The sequence below is a fragment of the Mizuhopecten yessoensis genome, unplaced genomic scaffold (genome assembly GCF_002113885.1).
Source record: "Mizuhopecten yessoensis strain PY_sf001 unplaced genomic scaffold, ASM211388v2 scaffold10775, whole genome shotgun sequence".
Classification (NCBI taxonomy): Eukaryota; Metazoa; Mollusca; class Bivalvia; order Pectinida; family Pectinidae; genus Mizuhopecten; species Mizuhopecten yessoensis.
In genome coordinates, this window is record NW_018408715.1 from 169,221 (window position 1) to 197,107 (window position 27,887).

Here is a 27,887-nt window from a genome sequence, read left to right on the forward strand (position 1 = left end):
GGAGATAATACAGAAATTGTGGTTCGTGAAGTTCTGCCAAGATGGTATAACAATAGACACGATTCAAATATGTACCAAAACAAACGTTTAGAATTCAATGACAGGCTTCACGCCTTGTGTGAGTCTCTCGGTATTCACGTTTTTGTCCAAAACAACTTTGTCAGAGAGGAAATGCAGGACGGGATTCACCCTAACATGAGTGAAATCCGTACCTTGGTGAGGAACAAAAATATGTGCTGAATGGCCTACTAGGGGTGATCAGTTTCACACAATCTTCTTCTATATGCGAATCGGTTGACCATGAAAACTTTTCCCCCCATCAACCGTTGGAATACAGAGATATCAGTTCCCCCCTGTCCCCTGCACCAAATCAATGTAAACAAAATCTTAACCATAGTACTAGTACTAGTATTAACAGAATAGTAGCATCCCTTGTAGAAGCTATCCGCTACAAAGATCAGGATATTTGGGTTTACCAGTATTCACAGTAACACTTGTATGATACAATCACTGGTGGGGCAGGGCAAAAATCATATTGATTTACTAACAATATTAACTGTATTAGTTTTAAGTTTTATAAGTACATGTAGCATTATTTGGGTCAGGATCACACAAGGCATGTATTTACTTTTTTACTGAATTTGTTGTATCTTTTCATTGTTACTTGTTGCTGAATTTGTTGTATCTTTTCATTGTTAGTTCATTGTCAGTTAACTTGGTAACACCTGTAGTGTTGTATGAACCTATGAATATCATATCACATTTATTATAGCATATCAAGTTTGAACAAGGTCAATGTCATGTAATTAGTAGCATGTTAAGGTCAGCATAATGGCTTTCCTTCATAAGTCAAGCAGTGTGTATAAATTGTGCAGTGTATATACATTGTATAGCATATTATATCTGACATATAGAGACTAGTTGTGTACATGCACTAAGTAGTAAGTACATATAAGCCAGTACTTGAGGGGTATTGAAGTTTCGAATTCCAATACCATATATTTACTGATGTGGGATGGTCTGTGTCTAATACACGTATGTATGTTGATAATTAAACCAGGCACAGGAATTTGTTGGATGACAGGACAGATAATCAGATGGTTTGTGAAAATGTATTGTTTATTCTAGAATTGAATTACGTTATTTACTAGATTGTATATAGTTGACTAATGCTCTGCACATTTTAGCAGCAATATGTTCACCTCTTTTCTTCAGACATGTATTAATTTTAATCAATATTGTATTTGACTCCAAATTATATTGACAATTGTATTTTTCTGCTCTGATTAAGATTTGTAAATTGTGTGCATGTTATCTATGTTTGAATTCATGGTAGTCCCAAATCCAGTTTCTTTGATTTTATGAAAACAAGTTTGTATGAAGAATATGTGTGGTATAGGGACCCATACCACATGTACTGTATATGATGAAAGTAAATGTGGGATGCCAGGTTTTACAAATGTACATATTGAAACGGTAATAAGAAGAGAGCCGAACAGACTACATTGTCAATCTAATATATGCTTATAAAATTATAAATGTACTAATTCACAATGAAATTGTTTGAGTAACTACAGTACACAAGTTCATGATAGATAGTTGTAGCTAGTTATGATCAATTTCAAAACAAGAGATCAGCTTACCATATCATGTTGGAATATTAACGGGCTTGGAGGGAAACATAATGATGATGCATTTCAATCCCATCTAAATTGTGATATTAACATACTTCTAGAAATCTGGACAGGAGATCACTCGGACATAGCACAATCTAATTTTATTACTTTCTCTAAATGTAGAAAGAAAAATAGGAGGGCTAAAACATATAGTGGGGGCATAATTATCTATGTTAAAAACTCAATTGCTAAAGGAGTAACACATGTAAGTAAAGTCACAGCATCTTCTCATAGACAAACAATGTTTTGGTCTTGAAAAAGATGTTTTCATTTGTGCAATTTACATCCCACCAGTATCATCAAATTAGTATGAAGATGACTACCATAATATTGAGGCTGCGGTGGCATCACTAGCCACAGAAGGAAATAGTTTGCTAGCTGGAGACTTTAACTCCAGAACTGGCTTCTATCCAGATTTCACACTAAACGATGAATTATCAGAATATACTTCTCATCTTCTCCCTAACAATTATCAAGCTGACAACACTGCATACAGAAATTTTGTAGATTCAGTCACTAACCATCAGGGGAGACAACTTCTGGATTTGTGTATTTCTTCAAGCCTGAGAATATTAAATGGAAGGTTTGTCGGGAACTCCATTGGAAACTTCACATGCTATAAAAGTTTTGGTTGTAGTGATGTGGATTATATTATTGTCAATTCTAGCCTTCTCTCCTCAGTTAAATATTTTACTGTGAAACAACCTTCATATTTATCAGATCATGTTCAAATAAGAGTCACACTATCTTGTAATGTCAAGTTTGGTGGACTTAAAAAGCCTAGGCTACACACTTTAAAAGAAATAGGTGTGGAACAACATGTCTAGAAAAAAACTGGAAAATAGTCTTACTTTACCATATCTACAAAATGAAATCCTTGACTTTCAAGAGATGCATATTGTGGATAATGAGGAAAGTATTGATAAAGCTTCCGAAAAATTATGTAATTTCTATAGTGTAATGCAAGAATCCTGTATGACTATTAACTTTAAATGTAAGAAGAAAAGGAAGAAACGGTCACAGTGGACTGATAGTGAGTTTTACAGAGTACAGTAAATAATCTAGGTCAGAAGATGAAAAAACAGCCATATAATAAAGAATTGCATGCCAGTTTCTTTTTTATGGTAAAGAAATGGAAGGCAATTACAAAGGCAAAGAAAAAAATATATAAAGAAAATCTACTATGTAAACTCAATAATATTCCAGCACATGATTCTAAACAGTTTTTGGCCTTTCTTAAATCTATTAATAAAAAGCAACTAGAAAATATGGACCCTGTTAACTGGTCTGCTTTTGTTGATCACTTTAAGGACCTGGGTCGCAAACAAAAGGTCAATCCAGAATTTGATGATTATATTTCTCAAGAATTGGACACTCTAATTACAAATCCTGATACTAAACTTATAACTGACCAAGCTATTAGTATGAAGGAGATTGTGGCAAGAGTTATGACCCAGATAATATAACAAACGAGGTCATAAAGCACTATTCTCCAGTTATGCTGAATAATCTATCAAAACTATTCAATATCAATTTAAGTTGTGGTTACTATCCAGAAAGGTGGGGCAGATCACACTTGGTTCCTATATCTAAAGCTAGAGATAAAAGCCTGCCAACTAATTATAGAGGTATATCCCTTATTAGTTGTCTCAGTAAATTGTTTAATTCTATTTTAAACAAAAGACTAACTGAATTTATGGCAGGCAAATGATCAAACCTTCAATTTGGTTTCAGGAAAAAGCAAAGAACCACAGATAGCTTATTTGTACTTAAATCTCTCACTACCAAATATGTTTATGGACAAAAGAAAAAAGGATTTGCCTGTTTTGTTGATTTTAACAAGGCTTTTGACTCGGTATGGAGAAAAAGTTTGCTCTATAAGTTAGCTAGATATGGTATCGAGAGCAAACTCTTTCAAGTCATTAGTAATATGTACAAGAAAACTTCATCTGCCTTAAAATTTAATTCGTGATTCTCCGATTACTTTGATAGTTTTAGAGGACTCAATCAGGGGGATAGTATGAGCCCCTCTCTGTTCAATTTGTATGTAAATGATCTTCTTGATTTATTAAAAAATGATCCTTTAAAGCTTGTCGACTCGGAAATAGGTTGCCTTATGTTCGCAAATGATCTGGTAATATTGTCTGAAACAGCCGAGGGATTATACAAATCATTAAATGACTTATATACATATTGCAATAGATGGAAACTTTCAATAAATAACCAGGAAAAAAAGCAATGATATTCAATTCAACAAACTGTGTTTTTAAAGACTACACATTAATTATATTGGCAACCATAATATAGACAAGATTAAATAATATAAATATCTTGGAAACCTGATAAATTCAGCAGGTAAATGTACACCGTCTGTAGGAATTGTCCAACAAAGGTCTTACAGTTCTTTTTGCAATAAAAAAAATATGCAGAAAATATCACAAACTTTCCAGTAGGTGCCCAGTGTAAACTCTTTCAATCCCTTGTAAAACCTGTCCTGACTTATAATGACATGGATTTATACAAAAATATGTTAAGCAGAAAAATCAGATCAGGTAATAGCAATAAGCAGTTTGATTATTTCTCCTTTATTGATAAATCTCCTTTTGAGCAAGTACATTTGAAATTCTGTAAACATACGCTAGAGATTGGGAAAAGAGCAGTAAGTCAGGCTCCAGAGCAGAGCTGGGACATTATCCTTTTGAGACCCTTATAAACACTCAAGCATGTGGCTATTTAAGTAGAATACTACAAGATTCAGACAATTTAAACCCTTTGATAAAGGAGGCTTATCTATTAAATAAAACTTTACATGAAAATGGCACATATACCTGGTTTAGTTATGTTAATGATGTGACATTAGACAATGATTTACATCAAATTGTACAGGATCCTGACGCATTGTACAGTAATTACCGATTTAAAATTAAAACCAAGCAAAATATAAAAAAAGATATATGAGATAATATTCTTTAATAAACTAAGAAATGTAACCGAAAGTAATAAATTATTCATGTATAAAGACTTAAAGATGGCGTATGTCCCTGAAAAATACCTTAATATTAACAGTAGTAATTTAAGGAAAATGTTTACTTCATTTCGTATATATGAACACAAGCCGGAGCTAGCCATGGGGCGTCTCAAAAGTATACCAAGAGACCAGAGACACTGTAAACAATGTGGTGTGTTAGAAAATGAAGTACACTTCTTTTTTCACGGTTCCCTAAATGAATCTGCATTCCTAATCACAATGATGTTACCTTAGATACCAATTATTTGACCTCAATATTATCTACAAACAACTCCCAATTTATACTGGACTCTTGCTTATTCATTAAACAGTCTCTTGAACTGAGGAGAGTGGGCTTGCTGACAGTATAAGGTATGGACTTTTCAGCTAAACATGTCTAAATCATATTTTCTATTTGAAGCTATGTTAATTTTGTTAATGTTAATGTACAATCATGTATTTAAGAAATATAAGCAATCACTTTGCGACTTTTCTACATGTACATGTCTATGTATATATTTCACTGGTTTTTTTCTATTTTGCCTTCAAACTACTTTGTAGTTACAAATGTGCAAATAAAATGTTGAATTTGAATATACAATTAATTCTGATTCTCAAAGTAATCATGTAAAATAAAGTTCTCTTTGCTATTTAAGTACTTTATTATGCAACTTGTTCATTACATCGACCTCTAGACAAAAGTATTAAAAATAACTTGGACATGGACAAGGATGGCTGTCCAGTGGATAAGTTTCAAATAAACTACATAATCCGTTCAATCAGTAAAATGTTTTTCAAATCAAAGTTAAAGACCCACAGCAATTAATTTCATAAAATTTCTCAATACCACACAACCCATAATTATTCACAGATTACCAAAACAATCTCAGAGTTTTTCCTTTCTCTCAGTCCCTCGTGTATCTTTAAAAGGAAGTTTAATTAAGACGCCCCCTATTAGGTACTGTTTAATCAATCCACCTTCCGATGCAAGGGAAGTAACTCTTACTCAATTGAGTTACCAGTATACAACACTTTTGACATTTTCAAGTTAACATTTGACGAACACATTCGTCGACGAAACAAATTTCGCACATTGAGCCTGCAAACACATTTGCCAGGCACACACATCGTCTTTCTTCAATAAAAACATATATTTATTAAGAATAGATGTAATTATATATAGATGGTCGATTTTAAGATTCAAGATTGTTTATTCACTCCGAACACACATTTCGTGTGTAACAGGAGGTCAATCTTCGGATACATTTTATAATCGCAGACCAACTAAATAGATTGGTGCATTTTAAAGCAAATGCATACATACAAAGCATACATACTAAGCATAGCATAGCAAATCATAGCATGCATACATATAGTATCATACATTCATATAATATCATACATACATATAACATCATAGATACCTATAATAGCATGCAAACATACATATAATAGCATACATACATACATACATACAACAGCATATATGCATACATATAACAGCATACATGCATACATAAAATAGCATACATACATACATACATACATACATACATACATACATCCATACATACATACATACATACATACATGCATACATACATACATACATACATACATATAACAGCATACATGCATACATAAAATAGCATACATACATACATACATACAACAGCATATATGCATACATATAACAGCATAAATGCATACATAAAATAGCATACATACATACATACATACAAACATACATAAATACATACATACATACATACATACATATATACATACATACATACATACATACATATATACACATACACATATATATATACATACATACATACATACATACATATAACAGCATACATACATACATATAACAGCATACATACATACATACATACATACATATAACAGCATACATGCATACATGTAACAGCATACATGCATACATATAACAGCACACATGCATACATAAAATAGCATACATAAAATAGCATACATCCATACATTTAACAGCATATTTACATACATACATCTAACAGCATACATGCATACATATAGCAGCTACTTCCGTTAGTTTAAACATCGAAGTGGGGGGGTGAAGTGAATTATTACCTTGGAATAAAGATAATCCATATAGTGTACTTCTCCTTGTTGCTACAGGTCGGTTGGAATCTTCAAAGGATTTCCGCTCCTCCTCTGTAACCTATTTAAATCGGGAAGGCGCTGTTCTGTTGGCAGGTGATTGATGAGGGGGGTCACTCCGGACCGGCTGCCCGGGGGTAGGGATACCGGGGTCAGCACTCGCGGCAAGTTCTTCCTCAATGTCTTGTGCTGATTTCAGTTCAATTATTGATGACAAATCAAGAGTAGAAATAAATCTCTCTACTTCCTCGTCTGACATATCTTGGTGATCGGGTAGTTCCAGCTCAAAAGTTATTGTTCCATCGTCCAGCTGACAGCTAAGTTGTTTTGGGACGTTCATTTTGACAGATGTATCAGACGACAGTGTAACTTCCGTTAACGCTGAGGTGTTGACTTTTTTAAAATATTAATTTACAGCATGCAAATTATGTATCCATAGTACATAAATAACACAGAAATGTACATGTATTTCGGTTAAAATACAAGTTTATTTTAAGATGTAAGAATTAAGCATCTAAGTCGGTCGTTCCGAGTGAGTAGTTTTTGTAGTGTATTACTACGCAGTATGATCAGGTTGCTATGTTTTACATCAGTTCCAACGTGCTGAGACTATATGAACACCTGTGTTATGCATTTATGAATGTAATTTTTGTCAATGGCTCTAAGCATACCGAATGTTAATATATAATTATGTATGCAATACGCATCGTATAATATACCTGATGTAGCTACGATAGATACTATCAGCGATTGGAGGTATCAAGTCATTGTTTTTGTTATCGTTTGCTTTACCTCGCGGTAGTAACATACCAACATGTCCTGTTAATTGTGTTTCCAGTTCTACGCCTCTTCAGAACTTTCTGGATAGTTGTTTCCTAACTGTTGACAATTTAAGTTACGCAGTCATGTTTTTTTTATTGTAAATTCATTTTCCACGGAATATTTGGTTTAGTTTATTTACTCCATATATTCTTTTTTTCTGTTTTCCTTTATCATTAGCTATACTCATCGAACTGCCGTTATCAAACGATGATAAAGTTCCTTAGCATTCAACCTGAATTCATGTAAAAGATCATAATAAACACTTCCACAGTCCATTTGTAAAAACTAGGAATTTTACATTTTTATATCAGAAGTTCATCCTATATATTGATAGTGCACAATTATAATTCTTGTAGAGCAATATCGCCGCCGATCGTAAAATTCAATTCATCATAACTCGGTGAATTTTTCAAATATAAAATTGAAATTTGGTATAGAGGTGTATTATAGTCATTTTAACAATATATCTTCTGATGTTGCTTACTTTATTCTGTATTTTAAATTTTTTGTCTTGCGACACTTGTTGCCACTTAAAGACGCTTGTTGTCGGTTGAAGACGCTTTTAAGGAGGACCCAAACTTGGGAGTCTCAGGTCAGCATCTGAGGAAATCACATGGCAATGCAAGCCTCAGATTTCTCTTATATATCTATTTACGTGTTTATCATATTCATTTATTTAAATATCTTTACCATTACGTGGTTTGTGATGGGTTGTTTTTGTTAATTATAAAAAAACACATGAGTAATGCTATTAGGATTAGTTATATTACATTCAAAGCAAAGTCAAACCAAGTCAGAACTGACTCATATATTGTACTGATTAGCGTACACATCATACTGTAGTCCCTACAATGATTCTACAATAATAGGATAATCACAGTTATAATACAAACAAATGGAATCGCAGTTCTAACACTTATATTAGATACTTAAATGGAAGAATTCATATAAGACATTCATTGTATCAGGTATATTATACATAACTTCTTTTAACAGTGTGTTTTAATGTGAAAACCATGACATGGAAAAATAGCACCTCTTTCATATAAATACGTTAGCGCAGAAAGTCAAATAAAAGTAAACATTTACGACATCGACATCTGGATTTTTAAAGAAAATATGTTTAGAGTTGAAAAGTTCATACACAATAAAAATATTGCACGTTATTTTAATCACCAAACAATTTTTAAGTAACATTATACTTGAAACTAAACAAATGGCATCATAGCTTTAAATAGCCAAGGGAGGAACCACAATTACGTCATACATGTACGTAAACATGAATTAAAGATGTTGCATGATGAACACAAAATCCTCGATTATGCATTTTGTGTACACGCCGTGTACTAATCTGGGTCTAAATCTCCCGCCATTGATTCCATTCTTCTTTCTCCGGATGAAAAGCATCTCGTTGGACAGACGTGCTGTCGTAGTGTCGGATCGAAAGTAAAGAAAAACAAAAAGTTCCAGAAAGCCTGAGAGCTGTCCCCAACACACTGCAGATAGAGTAGTATGTCTGCAACTCTTTGTGGAAGCTGTACGTCAAAAACCTGTGTCAATACACACACATATATTTTATGTAAAATAATACGAATTCCCTTCTTTCTATGATCGGTAGTAGCATTTGCAAGGCAGTTTTTGCGATTTCTGTTTTAATTCAACATGACGGCATATATTTCTCGTATATAAATCAACAGACCTCACAATTTCAATGCCAATTGTATCTATCAAAAGAAACACAAAAATACCGTTACGTGAAAGCAAAGATAAAAAAAACAATATTTAACTCAATGAAAAATACAAAACCTCGACATGAAAGTAAAAAAAAAAAACCAAATAAACTGCAAAAATTGCTTTGAACCTCTGAATACCAAGATCAAAAATGATATTTATGGCACTGTGTGTGATGCCTGTGATTCTCCTCATGCAGTGAAATAAAACGACAATTTTACAAAGCCAATGTATCATCGTTCGGACGTAAATCGTTGAGAGATTCAGTATTTTTATTACTTTTTCACGCTCTTTACGGTATTTGTCAAACTTCGGTATTATCCTAACGTTACTACTTTTTCTTTGACAATTTATCCCACTTCTCGCGGATCTCTTCTTTCTATTACGTTTCTATAATGTGCTTTTTCATGACCTAAATGTTCTGATCGGGATTTAAACATCAGCATGTAGATTAAATTTTAAGTATTCCGTTTAATATTATATATATATATATGCACAATTGTTCTGATTGATTGCGCAATATACAAATGTTATCTTTCCCTTAGTCAATACTATGTTTTAGGACTATTTTACTAAGTACAGCATATCGCTTTTATAAAATTGATAGAACTCAATAGGTCACCCTAGAATTGATTTAAATACAATTCGCATGTCTTGCCTGTTTGAAAAACCGTAGAGTTCCCCAGATCCGCGCAATGACGAGAAACAACCACGATATCCCAAATATGGCGTCTTCGTCTCTGAGTCTATTGTCTGCCTCGCTCCATCTAAGGTATCTACCACGTCGGCGATTCTGTGGAGAAAAGGTTTAAACACTTAAGAAAGGTAAGGTAAAACTTGCGGTACACACTAGATATCATCACAGATATCAGGTACAAACGGTACAAATCGTTAACATTTTTTAAACACAAATAATGGGGCTCTAAATTTCGTGTTTGTGAATTTCGTATGACAGCACATCTACAAAAACAAGATTTATATGCTTGAAATTCATACATAGGATGAAATAATTAATAAATTAACGTATTCTAATATATTGTTAACACATATGTTTGTTCTTTAACAATCCATGATGTGGTAGTAATATTGGATTGAGGTAAAATACTATTTAATACAAAACTTAATTCAAACTCAAAAACGATGAAACGGGGGACAACACAAATGATATATGTCCCACTTTGTATGAGGACTTTACCTCTCTCCATATGGAAAATTTAATCAGGATGTATAAAACCAGGGTAACCATGTACGTCATCACTTCCCAGGCCTTGCCCGTCACCAGCTTCCACATGACGTTGTTGCTGACGTCACTCTTGATCCAACACCAAGGTCCACTCCCGGAGTAATCGTCCTCACCTAGAACACCACTACCTAAAGCCACGACGGTGATCGTCACTACAGGAAAATGGATATGGTACACAATTTATTATGTACACGAACTGTGCTACACCGTAGTAACGACACTTTCAACTACGTATCAAAGAAACTTATGAAATGTTAGAGCAATAAGGAATTATCAAACCTTTGTTGCGAAACGCAAGGAATGCATAAAATTGTAAAAGGTTTGAGAGGCACTTTTACTTTACACTACATTTCTACATACGTTTCGGAAATCTTTAGACATGGAGTTTCATTTTTTTATCATAAATATCACTGATGAGACGAACTGACCATGTGGTATTTCTATGATGAGACGAACTGACCATGTGGTATTTCTAAACATTTCTTCGGGTTAGTAAGTATGGATTGCGAAAAGATTCATGTAGCACAACATATACATGTGTATATGTAACGTTTCGATGACTAGTACGATATGTACTCAGTAACCTTCATCATAAAAATGACCAGTGAAGCGCATGTACACAAAGGTGTAACATATGTACGAGTTGTCCATGTAAATTATGAACAAAGGAAATATTAAGATGGACATCTTTGAAAATTTTAAGAATAAGGCCAAGTATATTGGTTAACGCATTCTGCTTCATTGACAAGAGCCGACATATAAATCTAAATCTAATCCAAGCAATGCTACATCTTCGAAATCATATGTGGGATAGCAACAACGAAACCAGAGAGTATACATATACTACTGAGATTAATTAAACCTTTGACCTTCATACTAAGCAAAAACAGGGATTAGTTTTAATTAATAGCATTCCGAAGCTAATAACTTTTAACACTCTTACGGTTGATTTTTCTTCGCAGTTTTAAAATTCTAAAAATTGAATAATAGCAGTCGTGCTAAAATGACATAAAATGAAATGTTCACTTATTGAGATTTAACATTAACTTAGTAACTTGATCATATTATATTATGGTATCTTGATTTAATATTAAATAAAATGTCTACAATATCAATAAAGGATAGTTAGTAAGCGTAAATATAACCAAAAACACGGTTTATGATTTAAAATATATACATTAAAAAACTGCATTCCTATTTGTCGAAGGTATTTTATAACTGATTTTAGTATTACATGCCGAATTTACATTTGTTTAAACAATTGCACCTATCTTTAGATAAATGAACATACTTTCAAGTAAAGTGAACTTATTTTTAACTGCATAAAACACTTTTACTCAATTTATCGTCTTCAGTTGAAGATATGTTTCATTCGTTGAGTGAAATGTTGAATTAATACTTATTTTCCATTCCATTGAAGGTACCTAAAGTGCAGTTGAAGATAAATCTAACAGTTTAAGATAGATTCAATTATATGCATATATCTTCAATCATTGGAAGATCGGTGTAAATATTTTAATATATGTTAATTTAGTATTTCATCCACAAGGCCGCTGACCAGTGCTCCCTGGAGTAAACATCTAGAGATGGGTGTTTTCACTTCACTCAATGTATATGGACGAAGGTCCTGTCTACTGGACTGGGATAGGGGTCTTAATTACCTGGAATAAGTATTGGAATAGCACTCATCATGATTTTACCGGTACGTTTCTCAGCAATGTTCACTCGGAGTGCGATTGCACTAAAAATGTATATGGCTATGGCTGTCGTCCAGAAAAAGGCACTTAAAGTTGACGTCGTTGTGATAAAACTTTGGGCAACACAGTAAGTATCGTTCTTTTCTTTGTCGTTTCCAATGATAAACCATCTAACTGTACTGATCAAATTGCCGTATGCAGTGAATATGTCGGCTATCGTGAGACAGAGCAGGAGGTATCGGGTGTAGTTCTGTATGTGAGGAACCTGTCGGTATGACCACAGAATAGCCAGACCGCTTATAACTGAGACCGAAGCACTGATACATGTGATGATAGACGTTACCGTAGCTAGGTTAGTGGACATACTCTCTGGTGTTGTAGTCGACATAATGTCGTGTCCTGAGTGGTTTTCCCTATATCTTCTAGAGTTCTGCGGTTTATTGCCAATGTTATGCTTACTTACGTCGTATCAAGCTGAAAGAAGAATAAAACGTGTGTGGTAAACAAAACATGGTGATGTCACAGTAAGAAAACAAACAAATGTTGAGGACAATTACAGGAAGAAATGTTTTGTCATTTCATCAATAAATACATTTGTATAATGTACCAATGGTGGCTCTTCTTGTTTCTGAACCCACATATCAAATGTAAACAACATTGTTCAACTGCAGTCATCGGGGTCAAGGCCTATGGAGATTTAACATTAGCGTCGGCCCCCGCTTAGAATTTAAAACAAGATAACTACAAAAAGGTATGGGTATAGGAAGCTTAAATAAGGATTCGTTCGTTTCAGAATTCATTTTCTGATAAATGGGACCTCATTGACGTACAACTGTGTGGGTGTTAAAGGTGCGGTAACACAATTCTTCTTAGAGCATTTAAATAAAATAATTACCATGAAATTATATCATCATCGTGTGCAACATATTCCAACTTTCATTTTGATACCGAATATTACATTATTTCAAGAAAGAATTGTTCTTTTTATTGAAGATTTAAGCAGAAAAGTATGTGAAATTTCATTACTAATGAGAAAATTTCCATTTTCGACACGTTAATTTACAAAGTTCTAAAACCAGTCCATATTTCATACTTGCTTAAAAGTTGGCTACCAATAATATCTTTTAACATCAGGAATTTCAAGAAAATTGACAACCGGTAAATTTGTCATATAACACTTTTGATTCAAAAAAAGAAATACATAACTTTCTTTCCATTTTTCCTTTAACTTGTGTTTCTTCATGACCAAAAGTCCTTTTGTCTTGATATTTGGCAAGTAGGTTGTTCATGTGAATATATTTAAATTTTGTAAACGTTGATGACCTTGATTTTCGCTCAAGGTCACAAAAATCAAATGTGCTGAATTATTTTTGTATGGGGAGTCGGACAAGGATACCTTTCCTTGCTTTATTTGTTTAGAGTTAACGATATAAAATAATGTAATATTCCTCCATATTTTGTTTAATGAATGGGCAATAGGCCAAATAAAATAATAACTAGAGCTGTAAGCCTAAGACTAACTAATACCCCCACTCCTTAATAGCCCAGAATGTAAGCTAAAGGCTAACTAAGGCAAAGCATTGCAAAGCAATACATAGTTCACCCCTCCCCCCCAGTGACTCACTGACATACTTCCTGTACTCCCTCCCCATGCCGAAACATACTTCCTTACCAAATCTTGTTAGCCCCGATGAACCAGTTTTGCTTAAGTCGTCCTAGTGGTTAAGGAACAGTTGTCAAGACAAAGATTTTTAACAAAAGGTCATAACTCCTTAAAAAGGGTCGAAATGAAAAAGTGCTACCCTGATGCACGTACCCTGATGCACGACATCAGGGGGTAATTACCATATCTGTAAACATTCATTGAAAGCGGCCCAGTATTTTATGAGGCAAACAAAGGTTCTTTTTCTACAAAGGGCCATACTTTCTTTTTAAAGGTTCGGAATGTCAGGGTGCAGTTACCGTATCTGTACACTTTCTTTGCTGCATAGTTGTGGAGGAGTTGTCAGGACAAGTATTTTTTCAACAAAGGGCCATTACTCCGTTAAAAAGGGTCATATTGAAAAACAATAATACCTGGATGCACACCATCAGGTGGAAGTTATTATATGTGAAAACTTTCGTGAAATTGACCCTTTAATTTTGGAGGACATGTCTGGACAAAAAAAATCATCAAGGGGCCAGAACTCTGTAAAAAAAAAGGATCGGAATGAAAACATTTTACCTGTATGCATAATTTGAGGTAGTAGTTATCATATCTGAACAATTTCGCTGAAATTGGTCACTACTTTAGAAGGAGTTGTCCGGACAATATTTTTTCTACGGACAGACAGACAGACAGACAGACAAGCTGATTCCAGTATACCCCCTAACTTTGTTGCAGGGGGTATAATAATGTGTATAAAAGTTTTACTATTAAGATTTTTTGATTATTTTTATATAATTGCATATCGTTGTCTATAACACAATCTCAACCTTACGTAGTTCTCCAGAAGAAAGATTACTTTGGCAGAATACATACTCATGAGGTATAACTGCTGCACATAATTTTAAAACATGCGTAATATATTAAAGTCTTTTGTTATGATACAAAAACAGAAAATGTATCGGTTTTTACTATAATAAACATTGATAATCAAATCTTCAAGATTATGTGAAATTGGGCATTGATCACGTTTGGCATGATAATATAGTACTTAACCGTTTTTTTTATTGCATAAAAATGATTCAGGAGACAAAATACAGATATGATTTTTTTTTAAAGAAGTTTAAAATATAGACTACCACTGTAACTATGTATAGGCAAGCTCGCAATGTTGATTATATTGAAAATTTTGTGAAAATTTTGCATGTTTTTCTAAATAAAAGTATCACTACGGTTACTTTATATATACCAAATTGACATATCAAGTATCAAAATAACAGTAATTTCATACACAGTACATAGAGATTATTATCATATGTTTACTAATAATACCACCCTTTTTGTATATGTGATAAGTCTAAAATTTCCACAAGTTGATATCAGCCCGGGTGATATCACACCCCTTGGAGTGATATCACACCCCCTTGAAAGTGATATCACACACCCTAAAAAAGTGATATCACACCCCCTCCTAAATTTCCGGATTTTGCCGTTTCGCTTATTGTTGTCTGCTTTTAATGTAAACAAACGAATTGTTGGCATGGAATAGATGTCGTTTCATGGAAAATAATTTAAAGATTGATTTACAAAGCCCCACCCAAATTTCCGGATGGCGCCGCTTCCGTATTTGGATTTGCTTATTAGTGATACACCTGCCCCCTGCGTAAACAAAAACAACAATGGCGACGTCTATAGCTAGTACTGGCGAGGAGATGTTAGAGGAACTGGCATCAAGGATTGTTGAACTAGATGAATTAATCCTGGAAAAGGAGACGAAACGTGTAATGGATGCAGGGGGGCGATTGAATAATGCTAGTTAATGATACCGAAGCTTTCGTGGAACAAGGAGGAACAAGGATACATTTCCTCATCTTTCATGAGGAACAAGAATACTGCGAGAAAAACGCAATCCGACATCAAAATTTTCACGGATTATCTGATGTCTCAAATCGAGTGGAGATCTCCAGAGTCTATTGACTCGGTTCAGTTGGCGGATTACATGGTCAGGTTCTTCATGAACGTCAGAAAAAAAGATAAATCTGAGTACGAACCATCAAGTCTGAGGTGTTTACAATCGTGTGTGTATGTGTGTGTATCATATTGTATGTTGTCTCTGTATTGTTTTGCATATATGTTATAACTGATAATATAAGTCAACCGATTTAAAGTAATAAAGAACTTGAACTTGAACAATCCAGCATTAACCGTTACCTACAGAAGAAACACTACGACGTCAATATTTTGACCGATATTAAATTCAAACATTCTCGTGATGTGCTAAGTGCCAAGTGAAGAATTTGAAGATTCAAGGCAAAGGAAACCGCCCAAATGCTGCTGATTCACTAAATAAGGAAGAAGTGTCAATTCTGTATGAAAAAGGGGCGCTTAGTTTAGGTAGGTACAGTATTTAAATGAATAATAAATAGTTCTATAAGCTTGGTAGCTGTTGGTTCTAGTTAGTATTACTGTAATCATTAAGTGATTAATGCCCAATGAATATTGAAAATTGTATTGTGTTGATGATCGATTCAGACAGTGATTTAATTGAATTCCAACCAGATCCATTGTGTTATATTGTTAAAACTATTAATAACCATGTTATTTTGTAGGAATTTAGGAATTTCTAAATGTTGACTTTTTATGATAGTTGTTACTGTTTTGTTTATCAGTATACATCATTGTTTTTGTTATCATTTTTATGAAAATCAATAAATAAAATAAAGAAATGATTCGTTTGTGTATGTTTTGTTTATTTTAAAGGAAAAAAACATATGATAAAAAACTTATGATATGACCATTTTGATAGCACACCCCATATCAGCCCTCGAGTCCTGATATCAGCCCTCTGGTCTTCGGCCCTCTGGCTGATATCAGGACTCTCAGGCTGATATGGGGTGTGATATCAAAATGGTCATATGATAATCTCTAAATACATGCCTTTTTCCATATCACACCAAGTATTAACCCGAGACTGCAATATCAGCCGTAGGCCCGAGGGCTGATATTGGTCGAGGGTTGATTCTGGGTGTGATATGGAAAAAGGCGTGTTTTATTCTGTTTATTACATACTTACTAATAAAAACTACTATCTTATGATTTATTTTTATATTTGAAATATTGAAAAACGATTATTTTCCAAAATGGGTTTGATACAGGTTTTGCGGGCTGATACGGGTTTTGGGGTGTGATACGGCGGGGGCTGATACGGCTTTGGGGTGTGATACGGCGAAGGCTGATATGGATTAGAGCAATTGTGTCGTATTGCATATACACAAAAAACGTATTTATTAGTAAGTATGTAATAAACTATCATAATTCATGTTCAAAATAGCATTCGCCTATGACATTTATCTATCATTTTGTTAGGGTACCCCCATCACTTAACCTGGTGTTATGCAAGGAGGTCCACTACGGTTTTCAGTAGTAATTATGAATAATCATTTATGCAGTTATTGATCATTTTTATGTATCTTCATATGGCAAAAGAATAAAAGAAATCGAAGTGGGGGCCAAATGTTGACCCCACCTTTTCCCACTTTTTTATCCATTCCGGTCTCCCCTCTGCGTCAACGAAAACCCATCATTTATTTTATCATCGTTGAATTGGCATGGTCAAGAGATGCTACATTAATATGCATATACTCGTACTTATATTATGTATTGAATAACGCATATCAACCTCTTTCTCCTTATTGAACCTCACCACTCTTTCCCCAGATAGTTACGCCATCAACTTTCACAACGCTGAATCCCTTTTACCAAAGTATCCCCCAAAAATTGTTTAAATTACTTTATCCGTAGCCAGGGGAGAAATATGTTAAAATTCCCCTGTAATACCCCTAATGAGCCCGGTTCTAGTGCTCTACTTGCATGCCCTCTATTCAAATACTGATTAGTTTCAATGACCCAACGATCCTCCAGCCCAAGGCCAATTGACATAACAACACAAGGAGTCAGATGGATCTATGTTCCCTTATTGGGTCCTGCTTTTCTACCCCAAATGAGGAAGGGAGCGGCAATACCTTGTATCTACTCAAAGTTTAATCTTATTGTTCACAGGATTATTCTTCAACCCATGATTTAGTGATTTAGGGTAAATTCCCATTCACTTGTACGTATTTAATAAGTAACTTCCTGGTTTAATAATGTTTTATCGAAAAGGTGATGTGTTATCCTAGGTTATTTAACCAGGAAACAGAACATAATTACAAATTCAAAGCATGTTTACTTTTAAATAGAAAGTACAGTTACTATCAAACTACAACAACACAGCATGTGCATGGTAGCTGTACAGTATGTATAGACATATAATAATGTATTATGTAACGGATAGCAGTACTGTCACAGATAACGGCTTGTAGTGTACATACAGGAGTCATACTTACATACTGCGACGGCCGGCGGGGGTATGTGCTTTTTCACAGATTACCTCAAGTTTTTCTCACCACATCAAACTAACAGGTATTACATAACTATCACAGCAATTCGCTTCTGTGTGCTCTTTCAATCCTCGATTGAGACATCTTTTCGGAAGGGAATTTCAGGCCTAAAAATGTGTTGATTTTGCATAATGTGTCTTCAACAGATCTAAAGTAAACACAAGTCTTGAGTCCATTTCCGGCAGGCTGAGGCCATTCTGCGGGGTTTCTCCTAGGCACACACACATACACATCTGCACTCTAATTTAAACGTTTGTGTTTTGCCTATTCATCATTACCAAACTATCACAAATCAAAACATATCGTTACATATTTTGTTCATGAAACTCCAAAAGAATAAAAAAAAATGTCATTTTCGGGCAAGTTAACTTAACATTTATTTAAGGGATATTGCCGATCCTTTATTTTATCTAATTGGATATTATATATCATTCATATACCCTATAGGATCATTTCTTGTTCTTTTCTACATATCTTATCTAATATATTCTCCTTTTAAGACGTCCTATTTTATGAAAAATCTTTCAAAAGAAATATATATATTATGAATGTATACAAAATGTCTTATGGAAATTATAGTTTCTTTATAAGATAACTAATTTGAACGCGTTGCTATCTTATCCTGAACGGGATTTTGCTTTTTATAAAAACCCTCACGACAGCTAATGTCAGAAAATACAGAGTAAAACAACGGCGATAGATTTCTGGCTAAGGCAATTTACATTGGTTTGTTTTAGACTTTCGATTCCATGCTTTGATTTTCCTTATAGGATATATCATAATTATATAAGACAAGCTATGGCTTGTACACAATATGTTATAAAATATGTAATAAATAGAGAAACTATATATCTTATGAAATATATTATATGTCTTATTAACGAAAAGATATATAAAAGAAATATGATATGACATAGAATATGTGTGATAAAAAATAAGTTTTTCTTATATAAAATATTTGATAATATAGGATAATTTGAACACTAAAATTTTCTTTCTCTCATAAACATTAAAAAAGAAAATATGGTCAGTTAGATGAAATAGTCTCTATTGAAACCATGATAGGGACACAAGGTTACTTTCTTTTTTAGACCAGATAATAGGTTTTTATTATGTATATTATGTACAGCTTCCAGTAGTTATCAGCACACTCTGATATGTCAGCTATACCTCAGAGGAAATGTTCACTAACCTCTCTACAGAGATGTCTCTGTTAATGTCGTAAGGTTTTGGCAGAGAGCGTAAGTGAGCTTAACATCTTGAGTATTGAGGATGATGTCCGTTTCCTTTTTATATTTTCAACGAGTACATTCCTTATTTCAAGGTTGTGATGCTTATTTTATCAAGTTACGCCAGCCATACAAGCACTTTAAGATTTAAGCTCGAAAAATTACTTTACCGTCGACTCTGCTAGTTGTTCAATCAATCCTTTTCCCTGCCAGGGCAGTAGATTGTCCTTCTCTGTAAACATGTCAGGTTCGATATTCCATTCCATAGATTTACATAGCGCGTTGTTGAATGTTCTCGTACAATTTTACGACACGGTGATTCGAGATATGCAAGTTAGTGAAACGTATGGGCCAGTTCTACAGGCACCATCAATTTAATTGTGCGATATGTTATTGAGATATGCTCATATGTGTTTCTTTTGTAGATTTTGTCTCTTTTTGAGAACGTGGCATTTCATGGATTTAAGTTTTTATTTCCACACCCTCAGAACACCTCATCATACCCTCATTGTGCCTTTTCAGGGTCTGCCCGTTAGTTACACATTTCCACACCCTCAGAACACCCCATCATACCCTCATTGTGCCTTTTCAGGGTCTGCCCGTTTGTTACACATTTCCACACCCTCAGAACACCTCATCATACCCTCATTGTGCCTTTTCAGGGTCTGCCCGTTCGTTACACATTTCCACACTCTCAGAACACTTCATCATACCCTCATTGTGCCGTTTCATGGTCTGCTCGTTCGTTACACATTTTCACACTCTCAGAACACCCTATCATACCCTCATTGTGCCATTTGTGGGTCTGGGCGTTCGTTACACACGTTTTGCTTAAGCGTAATTGCTTTTCATTAAGAAATATTGCTTTGTTTACAAGCAAGTATTCTCTTATTTTCAGGTCAGCGTTTTCTCTTATCAGAAACTCTCAATAAATATAGGTGTTATTTATTCTACAACAACACTTAAACAGGTAGGAAATATTTTCATCAGTCACTCTTATCAGTCCGGACGTGAGCGAGCAAGGGGGTCCTCATGTCAGTCCGGATGTGAGCGAGCAAGGGGGTCCTCGTGTCAGTCCGGATGTGAGCGAGCAAAGGGGTCCTCATGTCAGTCTGGATGTGAGCGAGCAAGGGGGTTCTCATGCGGGAGTAAACAGGAGTACTCACAAGAAAATAAGTACAGAACCCCGGCCTCCTTTATGAAAAGCGAGTGCGCTATATCCACCATACTTCCTGAACACCCTTATCGCTGATCTCACTTTGGTCAGTTAAGGGTGTAAATACATGTATAACGTATCGTTATATTATTCATTGAGTTACTAGGAAAGATCTTCTCGTTTATTGCACAATGATAAAATGCGGCGATGAATACGCTACATGTAGCGTCCCTGTGTATGTTTGTCAATTAACATTGCTTGTCGTTAACAGCTCACGACTTCGGTCAGTCTAGGCCATTGCATTGAGTTAGAATAGTCAAAGGTCAGTCTTCAGCTGTACCTGTAATATTGCCACAAACGTTTCGTCACGTGCATGTCCCTTGTGTTCAATGTCAGTGAAGAATACAATGTAATCGTCACACAGACATATGCTATTTTTCGGGAAAGTGCATTACAAGAGGAACAACACCTATCTATCAAAAGTGCAGCTATATGTATATGTAACCTGGGTATATATGTGATTGGTATATATATTACAACGAGTGCTGTCAACTGTCTGTATACACGTATATTCACATTCTGTGTTGCATTTGCCTATATGTCGTTAGTAAACCAAATTGCAGTATTTGAGACTATACACTACAAATTACAGTGATACGGCCAGTGTAGTAATATAGCTCACGGCTGGTACAAGGTAAACAAAAATGGCCGCCAGTCACATCCGATATCAATAGGCCTATAGTCAGAGAACTTTCTGGGTTCGTTAGCGTTAAGCAATGTACAGGTTATTGCAAAACATAAAGCAACTTAACAAATTATGACAATATAAATTTATTATAAGATGTGTAGGTACCACAAAATTATTCTAAGCGCCATTCTGGTGACAGTTCAAAGCTTAAGTGTTCATGGGCGGGTCCAGGTGAGGGCGTAATTTTTTCAAAAAAAAATAAAAAAATATCGTAATCTGCTAATATTATTGAATATGGCAATTTATCATATTCATTAATTAAACACATACTCTGACACTTTAACTATAAAATATACATGCTACAAGTCAGGAATTAGTGTATTTCACAATTATTTTATGGTTTTTAGAAAAAAAAAAGGTCCAAACATGTTTTCCCTCGCTCCGCTCGGCGAAAGATTTGATTCTACGCCCCCTCTTTCAAATATCCTAGAAACGCCCCTGGTGTTGTCCCGTCTGGTAATAGTAAAAGAAAGATGATGGAATACACATCTTGTACGTGTTTTTGGTATTTATACTGAGCAAATGGTAACATATATATAATAGAATAATAAATTTGTAAGATCTACGTCCAGGCCTTTCTGCCTTCTAGGACTTTTTAAGGCGGAATTACTATCATTATTATTATGAATGGCCTACCGGAAATAACAAGCAAATATTTACAAATGTTTACCGGTTCGAACAACCAGGACTGCGACGCTCTACAGTAAGATTTGCGTAAGGCCCAGACATGGAATTACAAGTGACGATAGCATTACCTTTATATAAAACCTAGTAGATGGTAAGGAACTTCCATTTGCTGCAAACGAAAAAGATATAGGTGTAACAATTGATAACAAACTGTCATTTGATGTACATATATCTGAAAAATCAATAAAGCGAATTCGATTATGTGTGTAATTAGGAGAACTAATGGAATCTATAGAACCATAATATTAATACATTCAAAGCTCTGCACAAAAAACACGTAAGACCTAATCTTGAATATGACAACCAAGTTTGGAGCCCGCACCTGATAAAACATATAGAAGCCATTGAAAACGACCAGAGAAGAGCCACTAAATTGATACCGGGTATGACAGACCTGTCCTACCCAGAGAGACTTGAGGTATTGCAGCTCCTAACATTGGCTTACAGACGTGTCAGGGGTGACATGGTGGACCTTTTTATAATAATGTGAGGCAAATTTAATCCCGAAGTGTCCAAGTTCATGTCACAAAAGAAGAACAATACTGTTACAAGGGGTCACAGGGACGTAACCAGGCGTACGCACGGACGCACGGGCTTCCACGTAATTTTTTCAAGTATACTTTTAACAAGGATCACATTGTAGAACTTTATGTGATAAAGTTTAACAACACATATAATCCTGGGCCCTCAGTGAATTCATTATCTCATTGATATTGTTTCTTTTATTAACTATTTAACGAAAATGTTCCTTGTTCATATGGAACTAATTATTACGCATTTGATAAAATATACTACAAGCCAAATATGAAAATTATAGGTATTTTATGTCTCACCGAACCCACCCCCTTCTCCGCGCTTCGTATGCTTCCACATACTCATAGTCCTGGTTACGTCCCTGGGTCATGAGTATAAACTGTTCAAGGATCGAACGCCTATAAACATGAGAAAGAATACAGTTTGTCACAGAACTGTTGACATCTGAATCAAGAACTATCAATTCTTTCGAGTCTTGCCTAGACCATCACTGGAGAAACCAACCGATACTCTATAATTTTATTATCGAACTAATGAATTAATTATAATTAATTATCAAATTAATATTGTTAACACTTATTACTCTAATTTGGAATTTATGTATAATTTACTTTTTCATCTCAACTATTAATTATTAATGTTATTCAAATGTCCATGCACTTGTCAGAATTAGCTTAAACCGTATTGAGCTGATAGCAGAGGATTTTCTGTAAGTCCTACAGTCAAAATAAAATCTGTGTATGTGTTTATTGTTGACCAGAGTGATATCAGCGATAAGAGTGTTAAAGTGGTAAAGTGGTTCTTCGATGCCCCGATAAGACGTTCAGGGATCTGCCTGAAAAGCCCTAGAAGGCAGAAAGACCTAGCGGTAGATCAGGTATTCTATATTTTTCTTCGCAAGGACTTGTTAAGCTATTATCTACTATATATATATAGGTTGTCTAACAGAAACTTTTTTAATGTAAGTTTATCAGATATCGGCCCTAACGATATAACACACAAAATCTTAATTAATGTGCTAAATATTTATCACAGTACGTGACGTCATCGAATACATAAAATATTTATTTCAGATCTGTCGTGGAAACCTGAAACTTTTCAAAAAATGGATGATTTATGGCAAAAGACATTATCCCATTCTTAAGAGAACGATCGTTTTCAGTCAGTGTCGCTGATCGGCAGTTTTTGAAATTAAAGGGCCTTTAAATCCAATTTTACTACCTCAGTGACTATATCTTTTTGTTGTTTAGAAATTTAATGCATTTGATGTGTCTGATTATCGATCCCGTGGCTATCCAAAATGCCAGCATGAAGTCAGCGAGAACATTGTGTACTGTTGTATCAGATACAATGACGTTCGTTTTCTGGAAACGGACCTCAAACGAATATTGGTAAATGTACTTAAATGTATCGTTTCATCAATATAAATAATGTCTAGTATCATGGCGAATGACCATATCAAAGGCGTCACGATTGTTAAAGCAGAAATACAACTTATGATCCCTGTTCCACTCCTCTGTGGTTTTCCGTGTATACAGTTACCTCCCTTTAACTTCCGCTAGGATATAGATACCATTGACCAGGAACCACAGTATATCAATCTGAAGAGAACAGAGTTTGATGTGAGTGTAACTGAATGTAAACATTTTAGTGAGAAACAAAATATATCTACTTTCCTGAGTCTGAGATTTTTTATTTTTTTTTATTTGTTGTAAGTGGTATTTTATTTATTGTAATGTTATATTAGAAAGGAAGGAAAATCAGAAAAAAGAAACAAGAAAACAAAGAAATAGAGGAAATAAAGATAGGTAAATGGACAGAAAGAAAGACAGACAGACAGACAGACAGACAACCGGAAAGATAGACAGACAAGAGGAGAAGTACCAGTATTAAACAACCCAATTTTAAAGGATAGAAGTCTGGTAATATATAGGTGTCAGTAGCTAAGTAATTAAGATAATACATTGAATGTTTAAATTTTGTCTCTTTTTATTTCAAATAAATTAAAATTAGATCAAACATATAAACAATCGGCAAAAAGTAGGTCTAGGAAGTATCAATAAGCCTTTTCCATTTTTTCCACTCATTCTGGAAGTTAATGAGATATATTTCGTCTTTACTATTTGCAATATATTTTTGAATACTGTAATGTTCTTTAATTGAACTTTTAATTCCTTGTATAGATAAAGGCACTTTAAGACATCTTGCCTTGTATATATACTGTTTTATTATTAAAATAATACTATTGTCACTTTTATTAAGTCCATTATAGTTATAAAAACCAAAAAGAAATGTTTGTTTATTATAATCAAATGGAATAATCAATGCATCTAATAAGAACTCAAAATTTTGTAAAAGATTTTGTACTTTGTCACATTCCCATAATACATGCTCTATTGTCTCTATTTCTAGTTTACACAGTTCACAGTAAGGGCTATCTACTATTCCTGCCTTAAACAAATATGCATTAGTTGTCAAAATGTGCTGATTAATTCTGTACTGAAACCACTGTAATTTGGTATTTTTCGTAATTCTAAATGGCATAATATATATTTTTTTCCAAACTTCATCATCAAATTGAAATATATCATCCCATTTTTTTTTACCTGTTGAAATAGTATCATTTTTACAAAATAAGCTATAAAAATCTCTTATCCCCTTTTTGTTTTTCAAAAACATTTCTATATTAATTGGTAAAAATGGATAGTTAACCTCTACATTTGACATATCTTGTTGTATAATATACTCTCTAATGGCAGTAATTAGACCCTGGTATCGCAAAAAGTTTGTATTAATATCATAAATCTGTTTGAATTCTTGAAATGTGTAAAAAGCATTGGTATTTCTGTCTCTGATTAGATCATCAATTACAATTATTCCTTTATTGTACCATTCCCTGTAAAATATACTTCTATTTTCTATTGAAATATTTTTATTATACCAGATGGGCATTTTGAAATTACTGCTAGGGGACTTATATTTTTCAATAATTTTTCTCCATGCCCTAAATACATCAATCCAAAATAGATTTTTAGTTTTATTTTGACATTTTGAAATATAATCAGTTCCACAATTTGCCAGAATGTTTTTATCACAATATAATTTTAAGATCACTTGCCATTTACCAGAATTCATATATAACCTCCTAACCCACGTTAATTTTAACGAGTCAATAAACGACTGTACATGTAACATTTTAAGACCCCCTTTTACATAATCTTTAACAATGACATCTCTCTTAGCTTTATCTATTTTACTATTCCACAGAAAATTAAAAAGCTCTATATTTAATTTTTTAAGAAAACAATCATCTGGATTTGGTAAAGAGATAAAAAGGTGGTTGAATTGTGAAATTAATAATGATTTTATGATATGTATCCTACCAATAGGAGTCAACAATCTTCTTTTCCAGGTTTTAATCAAAGTTTTGAGTTTTACAAATTTCTTATCGTAATTCAATTTTGTTATCCTATGTAAATCTACATCAAACTCAATACCTAAAAGTGTAAATTTCCTATCCCCCCACTGCAAATTCAATTCAGGATAAAGAATTTCATCACTGTATTTTTTACTACCTATCCAAATAACATGTGTCTTTTCTATGTTTATTTTGAGTCCAGAAATATTTGCAAAACTTTTCAATTCTTTAATTGCCTCTTTTAATGAAATTTGTGTGCCATCTAAAATCAATGTAGTGTCATCAGCATACTGGGAAAGTAAAAGCGGGCAATTGTCAATATTAATACCATTTATATGTTTATTATTTCTCAGTCTTACAGCTAAAATTTCAGCGCATAATATGAATATATATGGAGCTATTGGATCCCCTTGCCTGCAACCTCTTTTAATATCGAAAAAAGATGATAAATTTCCCCCTTGATTTATTGCAGACTTTGCGTTTGTATGAAAGACTTTTACCCATTTTTTTATGCCATTGCCAAATTTAAAATAATCAAGAACTTTTTCAATAAATTTCCAGGACACTGAGTCGAAAGCCTTTTCAAAATCTATAATTAACAACATTCCTGGTATATTATTTTCATCTGTATATTGCATGACATCATAAATTAACCTAGTATTCTCCCCAACATAACGACCCGAAATAAAACCTGTTTGATCTGTGTTTATTATACTATTTAAGACTGTTTTTATTCTCCCTGCTATTGACCCCGATGCAATTTTATATATAATATTCAGAAGAGAAATTGGTCGCCAATTTTTTAGAAACTGTCTTGGTTTATCCCCTTTAGGTATACATGTTATTATTCCCTGTCTTTGTGTAACTGACAATTGTCCATTAGCGTAACCAAAATTGATTGATCTCACTATAAAGTTATTCAGCTGTTTCCAGAAACATTTTAAAAATTCAACCGTAAAACCATCAGAACCAGGGCTTTTCCCATTTTTCATATTATTTAATGTATGTGATGCTTCTTTAAGAGTTATAATGCCCTCTAAACTATCAGATTCTATATTATTCAGTTTAGGAACATGAAAGTCTTGTAAGAAGTTGTCTAAACTAACATCATCTATATTATCATCATTGGTATATAAAGACTCATAAAATAATTTAACTTCTTTAAGTATCTCATTTTGATTAGTTATTATATCCCCATTTTCTTTTTCTATTTTTGGAATTATTTTTGAGGTATAATTTCTGTTTTCGAGATTAAAAAAGTAGTTAGTTGGCTTTTCTCACTCTTCAACCCATTTAGCTTTAGATCTAATAATGCTTCCTCTTATTTTATGTAATCTTATATTTTCTAATTCTTGTTTTTTCTCCTTTAATTTATCAAAATCAATATTTTCAACCGATTCTAAATGTTTTATAATATCTTTTAAATTGTTTTCTAAATGGTTCTGTTGTTTTTTCTTATGTGAAGCATATGAAATAGTTTTCCCTCTAATTTCTATTAATAACGTTTCTAAAAACAGCTGATCATCTATAACGAATTGGATCTCAGAGTCCAGAATATTGGATATATTGTGTGGATTATACACTGGAAGAGCATATTGGGTTTTAACGTCTAAAATAATTTTGTTTACAATTTCAAGATAGTCTAAATCAGACAGAATATACTAATTTACAGAGTATGAAACAGAATACATTTACTTTCCCGAGTAT

The 27,887-nt window shown here is 33.7% G+C and overlaps 1 protein-coding gene across 1 annotated transcript; it reads right to left on the reverse strand.

Moving 5' to 3' along the window:
• Nucleotides 1-6,698: 6,698 nt before the first annotated feature.
• Nucleotides 6,699-18,587, reverse strand: LOC110462380 (G-protein coupled receptor 157-like). Its single transcript, XM_021516318.1, has 5 exons — nucleotides 18,355-18,587; nucleotides 12,289-12,798; nucleotides 10,580-10,779; nucleotides 10,043-10,177; nucleotides 6,699-9,203 (listed from the first exon to the last, which is right to left on the reverse strand). The coding sequence occupies exons 2-5, from the start codon at nucleotides 12,710-12,712 to the stop codon at nucleotides 9,000-9,002; spliced, it is 963 nt and encodes a 320-aa protein (XP_021371993.1). The 5' UTR covers nucleotides 12,713-12,798; nucleotides 18,355-18,587; the 3' UTR covers nucleotides 6,699-8,999.
• Nucleotides 18,588-27,887: the final 9,300 nt, after the last annotated feature.